The sequence below is a fragment of the Zosterops lateralis genome (genome assembly GCF_965231275.1).
Source record: "Zosterops lateralis genome assembly, chromosome: 2".
Lineage (NCBI taxonomy): Eukaryota > Metazoa > Chordata > Aves > Passeriformes > Zosteropidae > Zosterops > Zosterops lateralis.
Window position 1 is genome coordinate 3,165,329 of NC_139763.1, and position 22,131 is coordinate 3,187,459.

General features: G+C 43.9%; 1 protein-coding gene across 1 annotated transcript in view; it reads right to left on the minus strand.

The window, feature by feature from the left end:
* Nucleotides 1-15,388: 15,388 nt before the first annotated feature.
* Nucleotides 15,389-22,131, minus strand: part of KCNJ6 (potassium inwardly rectifying channel subfamily J member 6) — a gene marked incomplete at its 3' end in the record, with an annotated part of 114,050 nt that continues 107,307 nt past the window's right edge. Inside the window, 2 exon segments of the mRNA XM_083884263.1 lie at nucleotides 15,389-15,460; nucleotides 15,462-15,715. Coding sequence (XP_083740389.1) covers nucleotides 15,389-15,460; nucleotides 15,462-15,715 — 326 coding nt within the window.

A 22,131-nucleotide genomic window follows, 5' to 3' on the forward strand; every position in this document is an offset into this window, starting at 1 on the left:
AGGAATTGGGATTGTGTCCCTGTGCCCCCCCAGGTGAGGCCCCACCTGCAGAGCTGCCCCAGCCCTGGGGCCCAGCACAGGGAGAATGTGGAGCTCAAGGAGAGAGCCCAGAGGAGGCTCCAGGATGAGCAGAGGGATGGAGCAGCTCTGCTGGGAGGAAAGGCTGGCACAGCTGGGATTGTTCAGCCTGGACAGGAGAAGCTTTGGGCTGAGCTCAGGGTGGCCTTGCAGGGCCTGGAGGAGCCCCAGGAAACCTGGAGAGAGACAATTCCCAAGGGCCAAAGGGACAGGACACAGGGAATGGCTTCACACTGAGAAATGACAAGTTTAGGTGGGATGGTGGGAAAAAATCCTTCCCTGGTCTGGAATTCCCAGATTTGCTGTGGCTGCCCCTGGATCCCTGGCAGTGCCCAAGGCCAGGTTGGACATTGGGGTTTGGAGCAGCCTGGGACAGTGGGAGGTGTCCCTGCCCATGGCTGGGGTGGCTTCAAGGTCCTTCCAACCCGAACCATTCCATGATTCTGTGAAAGGAAATGTCTTTGGGCACATCCCCTCAGTGTGTGCAGCCCCTTCCCTCTGCTCAGGAGTGATGGTGACCCCTGAATTTTATTTGTGTGTGTGGGAGGAGGTTCAAGGCTCTGAGCTGAATCTTGACAATGAAGCTTCAAACAAACTCCTTTTTCTTTCTGAGCTACAAACCATGCTGCAAAAACCTGTGATAAGGGAGCTTTTTCTAAAAGATTGTTTCAGTCTTTCATCTGTTTGCTTCTGTTGGAATAATTTCTCTTTGGGGCATAAACTGACCCAGGAAATAAGGCCAATTATTACCATTCTGCTGGATGGGTGTCCCTGCCCCTTCCCTGTGGAAATGGGGAATGTAGTGAGGAGTTTGTGACTTATCTCAAGTGAAGAGACAAAGGAAAAGCTCACAAGACTCTGCTGAAGAAACGGAAAACCCAGAGTGCAGCAGTTCTGGACTTCATCTGTCTGTACCATGGGCAGAGAAACTTCACAAGGCTGAATTCCACAACTTGGGAAAACCAAAAAGATGTTTTTATGTCCATTAGGGAATTTCAAAAGCCCCAGTGCAGCACAAGTGGAATTTGTGCTGTTTCTGGGGGCAGGAAGGCAAAAGCTCTTAACTCAGACCACGATGCATCAGCAGAACGTAACTCCAGAAGGGGAAGAAGCCACACACTTGATGGATCAGATAAAAGTGCAGAGGCTGCAACTGTCAACACAGAAATAACCGAGAGTGGATTTGAGGTAAGGGATCCGAAGGAGGAGCAGCTATTAATAATGAGGAGACATCGAAAAAATCCCTGGGGCGGGGGGGAAACCTGAGAGCACAAATGCTGCTGGAAGGATTTGTAAAAATAGCAAAGGCATCTTTGCAGGGGATGCTTCTCAGTCGTGCCGCTGCAGGAATGGGACACAAAATGCAACTTTCTAGAGCTGGGAGGTCCCTTAAAAGATTTCTGGAGCTGCCCAAGCCCCACAGCAGAGGGAAAACCTGGGGGAAACAGCTGAGCTGCTGTATCTGGTGACTGGATTTGATCCAGGGTGGAAGAGCAGGAGCACTTGGGCACGTCAGTCAAGAGTGGAACGTGACTGGAAGGGAGCGGAGGGGGATAAAGCTCAAAGGAAGTGAAGAATTCAAGGGAGCCACAAAAAAGAAAGGAATAAAAACCCTTCTGAAATCCGTCCACCTTTCTCATGCAGTTGTGATTTTTAATAGGCAAGGCCAGGGGTTTGCCCAGTCTGTGAGAGGAGGGAGGGGGAAGAAATTTGAGAAGGATTGAAGTGACTGAAGGAAGCACAGAAGAACCCAAAAAGTATTGAAATAATGGGGAAAAAAGAAGGGGAAAAGAGAAAAAATTGGAAAGAAGAGGGGAGGAAAGACCTGAAGGGAAAGCAAAGTGGGGGGAAAGGAAATGCAAATCAAAGGTGTCAAAGGATGGAGGAAAAAAAAAGATAGTGGAACAGGGAACACCTGCCTGGCCTGGGTGTAACAGGGATTTTTCCATGAAGTGCAGCAGAAGGAAGAGCCTGGCTGAGAGTTCCCTCTTTTTTCCCCAGTCAGAATTAAATCTCTTTCCATGATTTGAGCCTCTCTGACTGATTTGCACTTTATAGGAGAAACATTTGCCAAAAAAATCCACTTTCCTCTCCTTTTTGGTATTAATATAAAAAATCCAGGATGTGATGGAGGTTTGGAGTCACTGTCTGGGGGAGTGTTCAGGAGGAGGCTGGAGGTGGCCCTTGGGGACAGGCTTTGGGCTGATGCTGGTGCTGCTGGGGTGGCACTGCCTGATCCTCAGGGGCTCTTCCCACCTTGGCCATTCCATGGAATCAAAGCCAAAGGCACCTGCACATCCACCAAATCTTCAGGGGGCCACAACTCCCAATTCATCTGCTCCCAGCCTCAGCCCCTTGAGGGCTGTCAGGAGTCTCCAGGATGGTCCCTCCCATCCAAAGCTCAGCTTCCTCCAAAGCCAAAGGGCTGAGATGAAGTTCAGCTGAGCTTTGGAGTGACAGCCTGGAGGTGGCCCTTGGGGACAGGCTTTGGGCTGCTGCTGGTGGCACTGGGTGACCCTGAGGGGCTTTTCCCACCTTGGTGATTCCATGTGAAAATGGTAAATTGTGAACCAGTGGTAGCCTGGACACTTCCAAATATTCCAAATCTCAAGACATTTAGAGGAAAACATCAATTTCTATGGATCAGAACAAGACCAAATATAAAAAATCCCCCTAGAAATTAATTGTTCCTCCTAAAATCTCCTCCTATTTTCTGCTATTTAACAAGAACTCTCCAAACCAGCAAAATTTTCTTTATTTCATTGTTATTGCTCCAAATAACCCAAATTTACCTGTAAATGATTTCAGCCAGCCCTGCTGGGCTGATCCCGTGGGCACAGGGAGCAGCCTGGCCCTGGAATGAGGCTGGAATTGCTCAGAGGGGACCAAACTGGGTCAGCCCTGCAGCCCACCCGGCTCTGTGGAATCCAGGGATGTGTCATCCACCAAAGCAGATGGGTTTGAGGCCATCCCACAACGTGCTGAGCAGCTCTGGTGCCACTCCCAGGCTCTAATTTGGGAAAGGAATCTCTGCACCCCCCTGACCTCAACGCACGACTCCGTTCCTGAGCCTGAGCACCAAATTTCCTCATTTGGTGTCGCAACGAATTCAATTCCCAGAGGAAAAAAAAACCCCAAAAAAACCCAACGAAAACTCCCCACAAACCAAAAAAACCCACAAAAACAAAACAAAACAAAAAAATCCCCCCAAAACCCAACAAAAACTCCCCACAAACCCAAAAACCCCCCAAAACCCAAACAAAAAATCCCCCAAAACCCCAACAAAAACCCCTCCAACCCCCCAAAAACAAGCAAACAAACATTAAACCTCCCACCAAAACCCCCCAAACAAACAGAATTCAAATACCGATAAAAAAATGTCGCTTTCTTGTTTTTCTTCCAGCACATTTTAGCAAAACATTTTAACAGCAACATCAACTGTTAACGTTAATGCAAATAACATATTCCTGTTGTTTGGAGGGCGTTGGGTTCATGATCTCTTTGTATAAAGGCAATTTTTTCCCTGAGTTTTGTGCAAGATGATGGTTTTCCATGAAAAGTTGCTGATTTTTTATTGCCATCTTTGTCCCTTTTCCAGGAGTTTTGTGATTTAGAATTCGGTGTGAAGGGATTATTAATTTGTTGGCATCATATTAAAAATAAATAAATATATATATATAATTTTTATATATTATAAATATTTATATATTATAATTATTTATATATTATAAAACTATATCTGAATGCACTTGGTTCTTTAATATCAGCAGGGGACTGAATAATAGAAAATGCTGTTTCTTCTTTTTTTTACACAAAAAAAATTTAAATCTCAGAGCCTGATTTTCAGTTATTTTTATTTTAAATATATTAGACCTCAGATGTGGCACTTGGTTTGTGTTTTAATGATTCATAATCTCAGGATTGAAGCTTTTTTTTTTTATATGTAGAATTTGCTGAAATTCTTACCCATTTTTCATGATTTTTATCAAGAATAGTTTGAATCCAATGATTCAATCTGAATATTCAGTGTAGAGAGGGTGTGGTGCTGTGCAGGAGTTTGACCTCTATAGAATCACAGAATAGTTTGGGTTGGAAAACGCCTTAAAGCTCCAACTCCCTCCAGTTATTAATTTTTAAATATTATTTAAGGCCCCAGCTTTGTCTGCTCTGGCAATTATTGATTATCAGGCTCTCAGCTCCAGGTTTCTCTCCAATCCATCTTTGCCTTGTCCAGCCCCCCCCTGTAGTTCAGATAAAGTTCAACCTCTGGCCTGGCAATTCCTGTGTGAAACAAACTTTCAAATAATCCATGATGTTCAAAAGAGTTTGGAAAAAGATGAAAAGCAGCCAGAATTGTGGAGAACAGAAGAAACAGCGGAAAATGAAAAGGAAAAGGAAAAGGAAAAGAAAAAGGAAAAGGACTTTTGTTTTTTTCCTTTGTGTCTTGGGTTGCAATGCAACCAGGGGTTTGTATTCTGTTACCAGCTGTTAAAAACAGTTTTAAAAGTGTTTCTTTATCCCTTCCAGGACCCATTCCTCATAATTTCAGGGGATCTCTGCTGTCCATGGCCCATCCAGGCTCACTGCAGGGCTGAGACAATTCCATCAGCCCATGGGGAGATGCTCCACCCAGGGGGAGGAGCCCAGCATTCCCACCTGGATCAAACCTGGCATTGGGAACAGCAGCACAGCCTGTTTGGATTCCCAGAGGGAGAGCAGACCCAGCTCAGCACCACTGGACCTTCTACAGGATCATCTCTGCTCCAGCAGAACCACATCTGGCACTGCAGGAGGGCTGGGCTGGGCTGACACCAACACCCTGAGCAACAACAGGGGGTCACGTTGTGTTCTGACACTGTCAGGGGTTTTATTTTTTGTTCATTTGCTTTTTTTTGTACTATTACATTTTTATTTTAATATTCCTATTAAAGAGCCGTTCTTCCTATTCCCATATCTTTGCTTGAGAGCCCCTTAATTTCAAAATGATAATAATTCAGAGGGAGGGAGTTTACATTCTCCATTCCAAGGGAAGCTCCAGCTTTCCCTGGCAGACACCTGTCTTTCCAAACCAAGACACTTTGGTTCCCTTCCATCCCTGCCCCTGGAGGGCTCCTCCCTGATCCCTCAGCCACGTTTTGGTCCTGTCTCCTCCTTTTCTCCGGAGCTGTGTGGGTTTGGTGACATTTTATCCCAGCAGGAGCATCTCCCCGTCTCCCTCCTGCTGTTCCTCCCCCAGCAGAGCCACCTCCCCGTGCTGTCCCTTGTCCCTGCAGCAGAAGGGACGGGGGAGCTTTCCCTGCAGGAAAATCCTGGAATGGTCCTGTGTGTGCTCCAGCTTCGTGTTGGAGCCTTTGGAACCTCCTGGATTCTCCCTCCCTCTGGATTTCTGCAGTGGCACCTCCTGGAGATCTTCTTTCTTGAGCTGCTCCAGCTTTTCTGCAGAGGGTTTCTCTCCAGGGAGTGCTGTGGGAGATTTTTTGTTCTCCTGGATCCCTTCTCTCCTCCCCACCTGTCCCCAATTCTGCCTCATCCCATCCTTTGGTATGGGGATGTCCTGGTTTTCAGTGTAGGATGTACACAAAGTATTTATCCCATCCCCATCCCCATGAGCTGTTGGAACCAGGTGGGGCAGTGTTTTCCCAGGCCCCTCCTTTGGGCTCTTCTGCTCATGGCCCATCAATGCCTTGCCCAGGACTCACAGGGAACTCCCTCCAGGAGCTCTCTCTGTTTAATGGGCCATCAAGGAGCCACTGCACGACTCCTCATCCCATTGGGAGATGCTCCCAATGCCCAGGGGGAGGAGCCAAGCATTCCCACCTGGAGAGAATCTGGGATTTGGGACAGGACAAGCAGCCCTGAGCCACTGGATTCCCAGAGGAGCAGAGCTCCCAGACCTTTCTGTGGGATCACTGCTTCAGGAAGAGCCCCTCACCTGGACTGCTCCCCCCACCCTGCTCAGGGTGTGTTCTGACTCTGGCACTGCTCCTTTGTGTTATTGCATTGATTTGATTTTATTTTACCTTTTTTGCCTTTCTTCTTATTAAATTGTATTTCTGACTTGGAGCCTCTCACTCGTTTTGCTTTCAAACCACGACAAAATGCAACCTTCTACGTTATAAATTAAGAGTGTAAATTATCAAAAGTCTTCTTTTCTTCTGCATAGGGGAGTAACTCTCCAGGAATAATAAACGTTATAGTTTTATGTATAGATTTAATTTTCCTCCTTGAAACTTTTGCTTTTTTTTTTTTTTTTTTTTTTGGTGGCTGTTACAAAACCCTTAATAATTGTGTTCACTGATATTGAAGCCATAGTTAATGTAACAAAAATTCTGCATTGCTGCCTCTTCTCTTCACATTTTTTTCTGTTATCTTTGTCTCTCTTTGTAGCTGAGATTTGTCTGCGTAGGAAATTTATCTGAATTTGCTGCTGGAGTAATTTGAAGTGGGTTTGTTTGATTGCACAGAATCAGTTTTGTGGAGCTTCACTCAAAATCTCAGCGGCTTCAATTCAGTTTATTCCACTCCAAATAATGATCAAATAAGGTTTAGAGTTGATTCTTATGAGCTTTTCAGAGGTAAATTTTAGAGAATTTGATCAATGAGGAGCAGGGATTGGCCCAAAGGATGGGCAGGATTTAGTGCAGGACAAGGACCAGAGAGATAAAGGGACAAGGGATGGAATAAAAGGTTGGGTTCTCATTGAGAAATTGAGTTCTGATAAATTTAAATTAAAATTTTCCCAATTACAAAGCACATTTAAAGAAATATTTCATCATTTGAGAGCTGATTATAGTGTTCCATGATAATCTGATGGTGCAGCATTTAGAGGAGGTAAAAAGAGAAATAAACATTGATACAGTGTGAGAAAAAGCTCCATGAAACTGTGGAAAAGCAGCTTTCAAGATGTCCCAGGCACTGAGATCATCTCATTTTAAAGTAAATTATTTTCCTAGAACAGATTTTCATGTATTTTTTTTTATTATTTTGTTGATTCTCTAAATACATCATTTTTATGTGCTTTTTAAACGGAATATTCTGATCTTTACCCACTGAAATTGGAATTATTTCTGCTCTTACCTGGCAGGACAGTGACCTCACCTTCCCTGGAAAGGTTTTCCTGATTCCTATTTATTTACTGAGATAATTTGAGCAAATATTGTTCTATTGATTTGTTCCTAAACTTCTCTGTGAGTATTTTAAGGCAGATAAAATTTCCTAAGTTTCTGACCTAGTCCTGGTAATATTTGACTTCTGGGTCTCAGGCAGAAATGCAAAAAAAAAAAAATGAAGTTGATATTTGGTTATACAATATTATTTCTTACTCTTCTGGGAAGTTTTTCTTTTTTGTTGTCTTCCCTTCTTTCCCTTTTTTTTTTTCATATTTTTCTTTTTCCCTTTTTCCCTTTCTCCCTTCCTGCCCTTTCCCCCTTATTCCCTTTTCTGTTTTCCTTTTATTTTACTTCCCCTGCTCCTCTTATTTCCCTTTTTCTTCCCCCCTCTTTCCACGTTTCCTCTTTTCCTCTTTTTCCCTTTCCTTTTTTCTTTTTCTGCAATTTTTGGTTTTTCCATTTTTGTCTTATTTAATTTTCTCCCTTTTTTTTCCTCTTTCCCACTCTCCCCCTTTTTTCCCTTTTTAATTTTCTCCCTTTTTAAATTCTCCTCCTTTTTTTCCCCTCCTTTTCCTTTTCTATTCCTTTTTTCCTCTTTCCCCTTACCCCCATTTTTTCCTTCTTTTCTCCTTTTTCCTCCTCCCCTTTGATAATTTGTGCCCTGCTGGGCAGAACCTGCCAGGCAGGGAAGGAAACATTGTCTGAGCATCTGCAATTCCATATTTAAGACAATCTAAGATTAAAAAACTCTCTCTGAGTCAATTCCAGCAGAAAATTGAGCCTCCACTTCCTTAAATCCCAGGTGGGTCTTTGACATTTTGGTCCAAACCCTTCCCAAAATCCCTTTTTTTGGGATAAAAATGTACAAAATGTCAGATTGGGAATTGTTTAATTTTATCTGTGATCTGAGACTGGCAGTGAGTGACTCATTGTAAGGGCAGATTCCTTCATTTCCAGATAACTCCAGCAATGTTTTTTATTAAAATTACAAAAATTAATGCCAATCCCATTTTGCAGTAGGAAAACTGATTTAATTTGATGCTTGAGTTTGTTCATTATCTGCAGATTTGAGCAAAAATGTTTTTTTTTTTTTTTTTCAACTTATTTCAAGCAAATCTCCAGATGAACAAAACATTTGTTCTCACAGCAAAATGCTTCATTAATTTATTTTGGAAATGGGAAAAAAAAAACAACAACCAAAAAACCTGTGAATGGAAGATTCTGTTCTGATTTAATTTTTTTTTTTCTTTTTTTCTGAGACAGTTCACTGGATTGATCTTGTTGTAATTATCAGTTCTAATCCACAGATTCTTCAGTAATTAATAATTAAAGACCTTAAATAAATGACTTTTTAAACAAAACTAGAAATACTCTTGGAGAAGGTCGTGTTTTTATGGCCGTGCAGATTTTTTGGCAAATCACTCAGAGCTGACACAGAGAGAACAAACACTCCCTAAAAAAAAAAAAAGAAAAATGGAATTTGTTATTTAAATTTATGAATTTTCTCTGCCGAAAATTTCGGTGTCATTTTTTGGTGACAAAAAGAAATTGGAAATCTTGAAGAAGCCCAGGGATTTTTGTGCATTGAAAAAAAAAAAATATATATATTTTTTCTTTTGAATCCCTGGAGTTTGGAGACAATGGCATCTCTCTTGGAGTTATTTTCCTGCTTTACAACAAGGGGAAAAAAATTTCTGTGTGAGGTTGAAATGATGAATTTTCTCCCTTGTCTGTCCTCGTCATGAAGATTTCATGGTGGTGATTTGTCCTGGAATACATTTGGTTGTGCTTTATTTAATATATTTATTAATATTAATTTTGTGGTGATGATTTGTCCAGACAACATTTTTAAGGAATAATTTTTGTCGTGCTTTATTTGATATATTTATTAATAGGAATTTTGTGGTGATGATTTGTCCAGACGATATTTTTAAGGAATAATTTTTGTCGTGCTTTATTTAATATATTTATTAATATTAATTTTGTGGTGGTGATTTGTCCAGACAATGTTTTTATTTAAGGAATAATTTTGGTCGTGCTTTATTTGATATATTTATTAATAGGAATTTTGTGGTGATGATTTGTCTGGCCAAACCTTTTTAAGGAATAATTTTGGTCGTGCTTTAGTTAATATATTTATTAATAGGAATTTTGTGGTGATGATTTGTCCAGACAACATTTTTAAGGAATAATTTTGGTCGTGCTTTATTTGACATATTTATTGATAAGATTTTTCTGCATTTCAGAGAAATGACACATTGATCTGTAAAAAAAATGGCTCAGTGGGGCTGAGCTCAAAACTCCTGATTCCTGCCTTGTGTCCAGGAATTTTGTTGGCTTCATCTGTGGACTTTGCACTCGTTTTTATTCCTCCTTTCCAGGAACTCTTTTGTATTTCCATCCCTGGAAATGTCCAAGGCCAGGGCTGGAGCAGCCTGGGACAGTGGGAGGTGTCCCTGGATGGAAGGTGGCCCTGGATGAGTTTTAAATTTCCTTCCAACCAATTCCAAGTGATTTTGGGAAGAGCTGCTCCACGTTGAGCATCCCTGAGGAACACGAGCAGAAGCTCCTTTATCCCATCCAGCCAAACCAAAAAATGTTGCTGTGAAAAAGAAGTGACTCCCAACACCATCTGAGTGAGATTCCTTGGGAATGACTCCAGAGTTTGGGACGGTTTGGGTTCCCCAACCCAAATCTCACTGATTGTCTCAGATTAGAGATTTCTCATTGTGGTATCATAATCTTCTTTGAATAAAATGCCATTTTTAGTTTCTTTGAATAAAATGCCATTTTTAGTTTGATCAGAGTTATGTTTTGGGAAGGTTTGGGAAGATTGAAGAGCTGCTGTAGGGATGTGATGCTCCAGTGAGGGATTTGGGACTCCACTCCAACACGTGGAGGAAAATTTGGGTGGGATAACAGTTCTCCACCAGTTCTCACAGTTTAAATTCTCCAGGAAAGTCAGTCTAAATGATTGCCTGTGATCATTTGAGGGAAAACAGCTTCAGATGTGAGTTTGGAGCTGCTACCTTTGATTTAAAAAAGAAAAAAAAAGGCAAAAAAGAAAGGAAAAAACAGTAGGGAGATCTCTCACCATTCCTGCCCTCTGGAAAAATAAAAACAAAAACCAAAACAACCTAAAAGCAGCTGATGTTATCAGAAACTCTGAAATTTTTTACTCTGTGTGGATGACAGGTGAACTGAGGAGAAGAGGGATGAGCTGGGGTTTGTAGTTGTGAATTTATTTGGAATAGAATCCAGATTTCACTCTTGAGGTGAAATAGGAAGATCCCAGTTTCCTCTGGAACTCTGTTTTTGGATGTGATCTCTGTGGGCTCCCCATGGGAAAAACTCTTGGAGCATCAACAGGCAGCAAATGGGGCAGTGGGAGTGGTGAAATAACTGCACCTTTTTTTTCTGGAAATTTCTAATTTCTGGAAATCCAAAGGATCTGATAAAAACTCTGAGAATAAATCAGGAGAAAATTTAGCTTGAGCTAAACCCACAAAATGAATGTCAGACACCACCTCTCCCCTCCAAAATGCCAAACCTTAGAAGTTTAAAATCCACTCAGGAGATGATTAACAAATAACAGCTTTCAGGTCTTAAGAATTTAAGAATTATTTACAGCTCAAAGCCCACATTTGTGCTCTCCATGTTCTTCTTTCCAAAGAGATTTTTGGGAGCTGAGGGAACAAGAGTGGAAGAGAAGCCAACTCCTTGTGTTTTAGGTTTGATTTTTCACCTGAAAAGTACCTGAGTGAGGTAACCTGGTGCTAAGGAGGCTGATACTCTGAAAAAAAAAAGATATTTTGGTGGGCAGGGAGCACCACAACAGTAAAAATTTTGTGTTTTTTGAAGCTCTGGCTGGTGGCTGCTGAGGGATGTCTGAGGTGCCCCGAGCACAGGACACAAACTGTGTTGAGTCTGACAAAGAACTGGAGGGAGTGGTACAAATTCACCACTTCAAGTTCAAAATCTACAAAAAAATAAAAAAAATCAGGAGGGACAGATATCCCAGTTTTTTTTCTGGGAATAACACAGTGCATCCTCCTCCCAGGGCTGGTCAGTGAAGATCAAACAGCTCCAGCTGAGGAGGTGAAAAACCTGGGCATTATTCAGTTAGCTGGGAAATAACCTTGGTGGATACAGGCTGGGCCCAGGGAATGAGGGATTTTCCATTAAAAAACCCCAAAAGTTTAATGGAATCCTAGAATTATGGAATTTCAGCGTCCTAGAATGGTTTGGGGTTGAAGGCATCTCAAAGATCATCCAGTTCCACCCTCTCTGCCAGGAGCAGGGATCTTTCCACACTCAAAGGTGGGAGTCGGGCTGTTGGGAGAATCCCAGAGCAAAGCAGCCCTTGGCAGAGGGGCTGGAGCTGTGGGTGCTCTTATGGAAGGGTTGGTTTTTTTGGGGATGTGGCTTTGGACATCCCTGGCCTGAAGAGAGCCCTGATTCCAGGCCACATGAGACTGAAAATGAAATAAAAAGTTGTTAAAAGGCCTCTCAGTTGCCCCATCTCTGGGTCAGAAAAGAACATAATCCAATAATTCTCCCTCCCAAACAGCCCAAAGTGTGGCTGGAAACAGAGCAGGGACTCCAGGAATTTCGTTCTTCCCTGGTTTTGGAAGGCCAGAGTGACCTCTTCAACTCCAACAGAGAAACATGAGCAACCCAGACTTGAAACCAAATGCTTGAAGTGAACTTCAAACCATCTGTTGGTGCTCTTGGATTTTCCAGCACCTTTTCCATCCCGGGTTTGGCAGGTGCAGAATTTGCTGGGAATGGCTCCCATGGCTTTGGTGTTGTAGGGCAAAGATGCAGATGGGAACAGCCAGAGACACCTACCAGGACATCTGCACTCTTTGGGTGATACTTTACAATAATTTTGGTGATTTATTTTAATTTTAAGGTGGTATTTGTTGGGAAATGATAAACCTGAGCTTGGAATATCTGCTGAAGGTCACATTCTCACTCAGCAGCATTTCTGGTCAGTGAAGAAAAGGAATTGAGAGCTCCAGGAGGTTACTGAGAGCTCAGATTTACCTCTGGAAATCCTTTTCCACAAGATATTCCAAGAAAAAAAGCCATCAAAATATAATAGTGAATGAAATAGAGATGTAATGGGTCTGGATTAATTCTGTGGCCAATTACATTAAGATGTAATTAAGTTTTTCACGTCCCTTAAATGTCATTTGCTACAAATATTCCCATAGGGAATTGAGCTTCCCTCCAATATTTTTCAGGATCAAGAGCTGAAGTTTCCTGGGTTAAAGGATTCCCTCTCAATGAAAACACCACTCAGGATATACGGCTTGAAAATCCATTGTTAATTAACAGCATTCAATTCTTAATTGTCTCCGTACCAATTCAGTTGAAATCATTGACACAAAATACATTGTTAAACTGCTTAATCAATCATTGTAGAAAAATAGAGGTGTTTGATAGGGACATTCTAGTACAAAGTTTCCTTGAAGCTTCCCCAGTGAAAGCTTTGGAGGCTTCTATATATTAATTTTTTTTTTTTTTTTTCTTTAAAGCTTATGTTACAAAAAAAAAAAAAAAAAAAGAAAAAAAAGAAAAAAGAGATTTCATAAACTTTACAGTCCATACTACATGGATACCAAAGACAAGAAAATACAGCGGGGAAGGAGGAGGAGAGAGAGAGAGACAAAATACACACACCTTAAGCTGTAAGTGCCCTATTCACAAAAATAAAGCTTACACATGCACATGCCCCAGTGGTGGGGAAAGTCTCTTTTTTTTTTTTTCCAAAAGAAAGGTTTCATCAGGGCCCTGAGCTGTGGGAAATTCCAACAGGGAAATTTCCTCGACCTGCAGAGTGGCCCAGTGAATTCTGAGAGCGAAAAGCAGGTTTGTCCTCCTGGGAGGGAAAGCTTTGCTTTCAGCTCATGCACCTTTGGCGGGCGGCTCCGCTTCCAGAGGGGCTGTGGAGCCACTTTTCCCTAAAAAATCCTAAAAAACCCTCATCCCCCTTCATGGGGAGCCGTGGGGATGGTGATGGATGGGCTGGAGCACGGGGCAGCCAGTGATGCTGGGGCAGGAGGAGGAGATTGGGAAGGGCTGTGGTGGTTGAGGGGTGTCTGCCAGAGGTGTCTCCAACCTTCACTGAGCATCCAAAATCATCCACCCCCAGTGGAGGGATCAAAATCTTCATCCTGCACCATTCCTTGCATTCCTGGGAAAGCCTTTTACGGGGAAGTGGTCAGCACTAAAACCAAAAACCCTTTTTTCCATCCAGCCTGATCTTCCCTTCCCCAGGTCCTGCTGTGCCCTCCTCATCTGGAGACCTCCCTAGATCAGCCACCCTCTCTGAAAATTAGCAAGAGGCAGTTGTACCAGCAAAATAATAATAATAATATTAATAAAAATTTTAAAAAAGAAAGAAAAAAAAGGTGTGAATTTAATGCCAAAGCTATATCACAGTGCAAATTTTCCACCTGCCCAAGTTTCTCCTGAGGTTTATTTTTCTTTTTTAAGTTTTTTTTTCTCTTTTATTTAAACGCAAATTTTTCTGTACAATAAAAAAAAAAAAAAAAAGAAAAAATAAAAAAAAAAGCTTCGGGTTCTCTTCAGTGTTTCCTTTCTTCCTGGAGTAGGCAGGCATGAAAAAAAAAACCCAAACCCAAAATTAAGGCTGCAGCTTCTCCTCCTTTGCTGGCAGAAATGCTGTTCTTCTTCCCCCAGTCCCGTGGAAGAGATGCGAGTTCTCTCTGCCCCGTGGAACGCCCAGGCTTTTTCCAGGGATTTACAACAACCAGGGAGCCACCCAAGGTGGAGAACCTCACTGAGGAGTCTCTCCCCTGAGCGTGGTGGCAGGACCCGTGTGTTCTCCTGGGAATCCTGGTGCAAGGACACCCCTGGGAATGTTGTGCCTCCCGCGCCTCAGCACCAGCAAATTGTGAATTTTATGGATTCTGGTGGTGGCTCCACACCAAATCCAGCTGTTTCTTTCCCAGCTGAAATCTACTGGTTGAGGTGCAACATTCATATTTTTTCAATGGCTTGTTGTGTGTTTTTTTATTATTAATTTTTTTTTTTTTTTTGTGTGTGTGTGTAGCAAACTGCTCCGCCGAAATCCCGCGGTTTGCGCGGAGAGGAGGGAGCAGATTCCCTGGATATTTCACATTTAAGGATAACATCTCCATGTGACACATACTCATATAAAGAGTGTACAGGGAATTCTGGCTCTGAGTTTGCCACAGCCTCAATTTCTCAGTCAAACTACCCTCCCCCAATAAAAGAATAACCAGGAAGGGTTTTGCCTTGTTTGTAAACATTTTCACAGTATGTCAGGAGTACAATTTTCTCTACCCTGCCCTCTCCCAGACTTTATGGCTTTTTAGAGTGAGTGAAACGATCTGTTTGGCCAACAGTGAGGTACTCTAAAATAGCTGCCAGTCTGGTACACTGAAGAAAATGTTATGCACTAAAAAGAGTCACAGAGGGGGAGGAGAAAAGAAAAAAAATAAATTAATAAACTCAAGTCAATTTTACACTGCAAATATTTGAAGAGAAATGCCTACTCGACATTGGGTAGTTGGTTTTTGCATCCCAATATTTCTAGAGCTCTGTTTCTAAACCTACATTAATTACACAGCTGTGTACATTATTTAGAAGTTCTTTACTACAGTACTTTTGTACATGCGGCGTTTATTACTAAATGTAGAGAGAAATAGTTACATAAGGCATATGTACAGGGTCGTGTGGGATTGCAGGTCCCTCTGCTCACCTTCCTCTTAAAGCTGCAAGGCCCAGTCTGTGAAACTGTCCTGAAACACATAAAAACCTCAGTCAAGGCCTGTTGCTTTGATGAGCATTAATTAAGTCTTTTCTTTCAAATCCCCTGCGTCCGTTTCCTTTGCGTTCAGGGGTTGGTTTTTGTGTTGTTGATGTGGATAAATCTGGAGGTCTGTGCTGGAGAGGTGCCCTCAGTCACTGCCAGGGGGAGAGAGATCCCACCATCCCTGATGGGTGATGCAGCTTTAGCCCACGCCTTTAGTCTGGGAATCTCTTGGATTGAAGTTGGGATTTCTCATCCGAAGTGTTTATTCTCCGTGAGTTACCAGTAACGGGAAGAGAAAAAAAATAAATTAAAGGCGTGTTGCAGAAAGAAACAGGGAGCAGAGAGGGAGGAGACAGAGGAGGTGGCACGGCCTTGATTTCCTCCTCTTCTCCTACACTTTGGACTCGTTCTCCAAATTGGCCACATCTCCGTTCCTCTCGTTTTGGTCTTCTTGGTTCTTTTCCTTCCTCCTCCGTTTCCAGCTCGGCGTGTTGGTCCAGCTTGCTGGAAACGGACCATGTCAGGGGCAGTTCTGCTCGGCTGGCCATCTCTGCCAGCTCTTTGGCACTGTGGACGGGGGTGTTGGTCTCGTAGGTCTCGTGGAAGCTGTTGTAGTCGACCTCGTAGAAGCCGTCCTCCAGCGTGAGGACGGGCGTGAAGCGATAGCCCCACAGGATCTCGCTCGTGATGTAGGAGCTGCGGGCCTGGCACGTCATCCCTGCAACAACAGACAAAGAACAAGGGCTGTTATCATGACCCATTGCTTCCCCAAGTCTTTATTTATTAATTTTTTTCTGTCTCTAAGATGCCAGGACAGAACGAGGTCTGAGGTGGAGCTCAGGTTTAGGGAGGATGAACTGCCTCAGCCCTTTCCTCCCGTGCGTGTGGAGAGTAAGAAGGGCTCAGTCTGTCAGAGAAGGTTTTTAATAATAATTTCTTTATTAGACATTGCTCCTCTCCCTGTGTGTCACCAACTCACCTGCTGCTGGGCCTCAGGTGGTGTGGGGCACTGTGCCACCATCCTCTGTCCCCTGGCTGTCACAAACTCAGGGCAACAGGATGTCCTGGTTTGCAGTGTAGGATGTTCACAAAGTATTTATTCCATCCCCATCCCCATGAGCTGTTGGAACCAGGTGGGGCAGTGTTTTCCCAGGCCTCTCCTTTGGGCTCTTCTGCTCATGACCCATCAATGCCTTGCCCAGGACTCACAGGGAACTCCCTCCAGGAGCTCTCTCTGTTTAATGGGCCATCAAGGAGCCACTGCACGACTCCTCATCCCATTGGGAGATGCTCCCAATGCCCAGGGGGAGGAGCCAAGCATTCCCACCTGGAGAGAATCTGGGATTTGGGACAGGACAAGCAGCCCTGAGCCACTGGATTCCCAGAGCTCCCAGACCTTTCTGTGGGATCACTGCTTCAGGAAGAGCCCCTCACCTGGACTGCTCCCCCCACCCTGCTCAGGGTGTGTTCTGACTCTGTCACTGCTCCTTTGTGTTATTGCATTCATTTTATTTTATTTTATTTTATTTTATTTTATTTTATTTTATTTTATTTTATTTTACCTTTTTTACCTTTCTTCTTATTAAATTGTATTTCTGACTTGGAGCCTCTCACTCGTTTTGCTTTCAAACCACAACACAGGAATTGTCACCAAAGCTCCTCTGTGCTGGAGCCCACCCTGATCCCAAGATCCAAGGGGTTCCCTTGGTCCCCTAAAGGGAAGAGCCCCCTTTTATTTACCTTGATCTGAGAGCTGGGCTGGTGGGCAATGCATAAATATCAATAAAAACTCCTGAAGGGTGTTGGAATATTGTCTGGTGTGGGATTGGGATAACTGGGATTAATTGCTTCATTACCTTCTCTTCACAGCTCTGCTGAACCTCACCCTACAGGGCAAAAAAACCCAACTGTGCTCTGTCCAGAGGCACAAAAAGAGGTGCTGAAAGCTCAGTTTACATTCCAGTGGGTGAAGAAATCCCTGGGAATGGCAGGGACTTTGATGACTTGAAACCTGCTCCCTCCCAGACCCACAGCCCAGGGAAACACTGCAATAAAATACTGATGTTCAGGAGTGGAAGGGAAAAACCCAAGTGCCCAGGAAATATGGGAAATCTGGCTGCTCAGGCAAAAAAATATCAGGAGAAGTGAATTTAATTTGATTACTGCACATTATTAGCATTGTACAACTAAGCTGAACAGTATATATGGAATATTTAGTAAATTGTTTAAGCCCAGGACAAGCCTGCCACACGTCAGTTATTTATAATTAAAAAGTTAAAAATAATAAATCTAGAGAGCACAAATGGCAGATTGTAGAAGTGTCCATTGTCTCTCTGTGCTGGTGGCATCATGGAAAATCATGTGGAGGGTGAAGAGCCAGCACTGGGAATTTAATGTCCCAAATATTTTTCAGGGCTGTGATTCCTGTTCCAGGTAATTCTGCCCTCATTCTTTAAAACCTTCTCTCCCAAGGCCTTATTTCTTCCTTCTGATGGCTGAAAACTGCTGTTTCTCTGTATTTCTCACTTATAATGTCACCTTTAGGAAGACCAGCTGTCCTTTAGGATTTACCAGCTGTCACCACACTGTGACATTGCTCCAGTGTTTCCCTGCCCTTCCTGCAGCACCTTGGACCCTGTGGAGTGATGATTCCCAGAGAAAAATGTGGGAAAGCTGCTGCTCTGGACCTCCCTGCTGCAGCCAGGCAGGAAAACACCACCTCAGTTCTGTTTCTTTAGGACTGACACAAATATTGAAGCCTTCATTTGTCCCTTTGTTCTTCCAGAACAAGTTTGCATTTCAGTTCTCAAGCGAATGCAATGGAAATCAAAGTGGAAATACAAAGATCTTCCATTTTCCTGCTCTTTTCACAGCTGGGAAGGGTGGGAGGAACCAAGGTCTGAGACAAAATCACCTCTTGTGACATTTCTCGTGTGACTTTGAGTTCTGAAAGATGTTTTGTTCCCCTCAAAACGACGGAGGGTGAGGAATGTGGCAGCTCACAGGGCACTGTACACAACAACCCCGTGGAGCTCCAGGCTGGGCAGAGGGGCTGGAAAAGCTGGAAAAGGCCCTGGGGGTGCTGTGACAGGGGCTGGACACAGCCCAGGGGTGCCCAGGTGGGCAAGAGGCCCCTGGGCTGGATGAGGAATTGTGTGTCCAGCAGGAGCAGGGCAGGGATTGTCCCTCTGTGCTCCAGGGCTGGGTCCAGTTGTGGCTCCTGCAGGAGAGCCCTGGAGGGGCTGGAGCGTGTCCAGGGCAGGGAAGGGGCTGGGGAAGGGTCTGGAGCCCCAGGAGGGGCTGAGGGAGCTGGGGAAGGGTCTGGAGCCCCAGGAGGGGCTGAGGGAGCTGGGAAGGGGCTGAGCCTGGAGAAAAGGAGGCTCAGGGGGGACCTTGTGGCTCTGCACAAGTCCCTGCCAGGAGGGGACAGCCGGGGGGGTCGGGCTCTGCTCCCAGGGAACAGGGACAGGAGGAGAGGGAACGGCCTCAGGCCGGGCCAGGGGAGGCTCAGCTTGGCCAGCAGCAGGAATTTCCCCATGGAAAGGGGGCTCAGGCCTTGGCAGGGGCTGCCCAGGGAGGGGCTGCAATCACCACACCTGGAAATGCCCCAAACCTGTGGATGTGGCACCTGAGGACAATGGGGCTGGTGCTGGTTGATGGTTGGGCTCCATGATCTGACGGTTCTTTTCCATCCTAAATGTTTCCATGATTCTCTGATTCCCTGATCTGACCAGACACCCCTGGATGGGTTTCCCCAAAGGAAGGTGCCATTCCTAAGAGTCATCTGTTCCTAATCCCTTCACTGCTGAAATTCAGGCCTTGGGAATTTTTGAATTTTCATTACAAGGAAAGCAAGTACTCAGGGGTCCTGCTGATTTGGTTAGGAAAAATTGTTCTGCCTGGTGGGAAAGAGGAGGGACAATTTTCTGCAGAAATCAAGAAGATTAATTGGACTATGGGAAAGTTACAGCTCATTAAAAACAAACCCTCCTCTGAAATGTTGATCTCCATTTTTAATTTAGGCTCCCGCTCAGCAATGATTTAATTCCCATTCCTTTTCCACAGCTGGATGAAACACTTTCAGTGCTAGAATGGAAGTTGGGATTTTTCAAGTCAGTGAAACTAAATTATGGGGATTGGGTAAAGGAGACTTTTAATTTTAGGCAGCCAAGCTACCTTGGCTTGTTGTCATTTATTATTATTTATTATTATTAAAATTTTGTTTTGCTTTTAAATGGGACCAAGAAAGGTTTTTGCTTCTACAAGAAGCACTTAATTCAAGATTTCATAGTAGCTTAGACAATAAAATACTGTGTCAGGCACTTGTACCATGGAGTGTTTCCCTCTGGGATGGGAGCCACCGAAATTAAAATGCTCTAAAAAAATCAGGAGACATAGTTGTTTCAAATTCAAGGTATCAAATACATGTTTGGGCTGAAATACAGTGATTTTCCAGCCCTGCCCTTTCCACACAGTGACAGCCTCATTCAGCTTTTGTTCTCCTCAAGACAAGCCTTTTTTACAGCAGCACCTTTTCTTCTCAAATTCCATTTCTGGGATTAAAAAAAAGGGCTCTTGGTGAAATGAGGAGCTGAGAATTATGGCCCAGGAGTGGCTGCACCTCTCTGACAGTCACAACCATCTCGAGGTTCAGCAATTCCCTGCTGGCACTTGGCAGGACCAGGCAGATTTCCTGCTGCACTAAATTATCCAGGATATCCCACAGGAGTGGCTGTTTTCAATCATTTCTTGGGAATTTTGCTTCACAGTTCAGCCTGGAGTAAAATTCAGCAGCAAATTGTGTGTGGAGCACAGGGGTGTCTCCATTTCTGGGCTGGGGGGGTTTCATTCGTGTGCAGGAGGACAAAATGTGGTCTGGGGTCTCCATTTGGGAGCTGAGGCTTCCACATGCCTGTGATGCTCCTGTTGGATCCCTTTCACTCTCTCTGTACCATAACAGCCTTTCAGAATCACAATCACAATCAGAGTCACTGGGTTGGAAGAGACCTCTGAGATCATCAAGTCCAACCCAACCCCAACACCTCAACTAAACCCTGGCCCTGAGTGCCACATCCAGTCTTTTTATAAACACATCCAGGGATGGTGACTGCACCACCTCCCCAGGTAGACCATTCCAACAATTTATTACCCTTTCAGTAAAAATTTTTTTCCTGATATCCAACCTGTATTTCCCTTGGTGCAGCTCAAGGCTGTGTCCTCTCGTTCTGTCAGTGCTGCCTGGAGAGAGAGACCAACCCCAGCTGAGCACAGGCACCTTTCAGGGAGTTGTAGAGAGTGATGAGGTCACCTCTGAGTCTCCTTTTCTCCAGGATAAACAACCCCAGCTCCCTCAGTTGTTCCTCACAGGGCTTGTGTTCCCAGCCTCTCACCAGCCTTGTTCCTTCCTCTGGATGTGCTCAAGTGTCTCAATGTCCTTCCTAAACTGAGACACCCAGAACTGGACACAGCACTCAATGTCCTTCCTAAACTGAGACACCCAGAACTGGACACAGCACTCAATGTCCTTCCTAAACTTCCTTTGCTGGGGTATCTCTGAAGTGGTTTTGATCTTCTTTGTCAAAAAGTTAATTCGGATCATGAGAACTTTTTAAGACCAAAACTGAACGTGGAGGAAGTTCCTGACCCCACAAGATGAATTCCTGCAGCTCCATGTGCTCCTGATGGAGCTGAGGGTGTCAGGAAGCTGCAGAGTCACTGACCTGTGGCTTTAGAGCTGAGCTTTGCACCTTGTCTGGGCCAAGGGGGAGAAGATGGGACAATTCAACAATTCACTGTGATCAAAGAATCCCAGATTGGTTTGGGTTGGAAGAGACATTAAAAATCATCCAGTGCCACCCCTGCCATGGGCAGGGACACCTCCCACTGTCCCAGGCTGCTCCAAGCCCCAATGTCCAACCTGGCCTTGGGCACTGCCAGGGATCCAGGGGCAGCCACAGCAAATCTGGGAATTCTATTCCAGGGAAGGGTTTTTTCCCAACATCCCACCTCAACTTGTCATTTCTCAGTGTGAAGCCATTCCCTGTGTCCTGTCCCTCCAGGCTGGTGTAAAAAGTCCCTGTGCAGAAAAATCCCTCTCCAATGACACCAATATTGAGGGAATTTCTTCGTATCTCCAGGAAACCCAAGTGGATTTCCAGGATTCTCTCCAGGGCTGTGCTCTCTGCCCCAGTGACCTTTTGCACTCCCATTTATCTGGTGAAGGAATTGTCACTTGGCTATTTTTGGGTGCTCAGGAGCAGAAGAAAGCAGCCTGGGCTATTAAAAACAAGTCAAAGGCTCCGAGTCAAGACCCCCTGCTTGATCCTTTGCTTCTCCTGCAGACACTGTGTGGGTTTTGGCAAATTCCCCAGCTTTGCTTGGCTCTGTTTCCCTGCTGTGCCACCAGGAACACGCTGAGATGGAAAAGCAGGAGATGTGCTGGCAGTAAATTCTCTTCCTCCTCTAGAATTTTTAATTTTTTTTTTTTTGCTGTCAAATTTGTACTAAACAGCTCTCCCTGGTGTGAAAATGATTGCCTCACCAAAAAAAAAAAAAAAAAAAAAAAAAAAAAAAAAAAAGGACAGAGATTTGTAATAAAATTTCCAAACATTCCATGAGAGTTAATTGGTCCTCCCTGATCAAGCTAAAAAGATGGAAGCAAAAAAACCAAATCATGCTGGGCCCTGAATTCACTGCAGTATTTTAAAGCTGGAAGGATAAAATTGTAGAATTTAGGTACAGCTGACAATAAAGCTGTGGTAGTTTCAGTTTATTTGAGTAAACTCCCCACAAATATATATTTTATATAAATATATATATAATATCTCTCATTCAGAGGTAGCAAAGGGGAATCCCCAGGGGTTCTGATAACTTGGTTCAGAGCACACCTGGAATTTATCTCATCCTGAGAAATGTCAGAATCTCCTGAAAGAAGTCAGAACTGCCCAGGTGCCTGGGAACTTTTAAAATATTTTAAATATCTTTGCTTCAACATGTCTGGTGTGAAACCCTTGTGTTGTGGGGGTGTGAGTCGAGTGGGAGAGGAAGGGAGTGAGGACAGATTATTTTTATTCCTATAAGAATATAAAGAGTTAAATTTTGCTGGGGTTTTGTTTGTTTTCTTTTTCCTTTTAG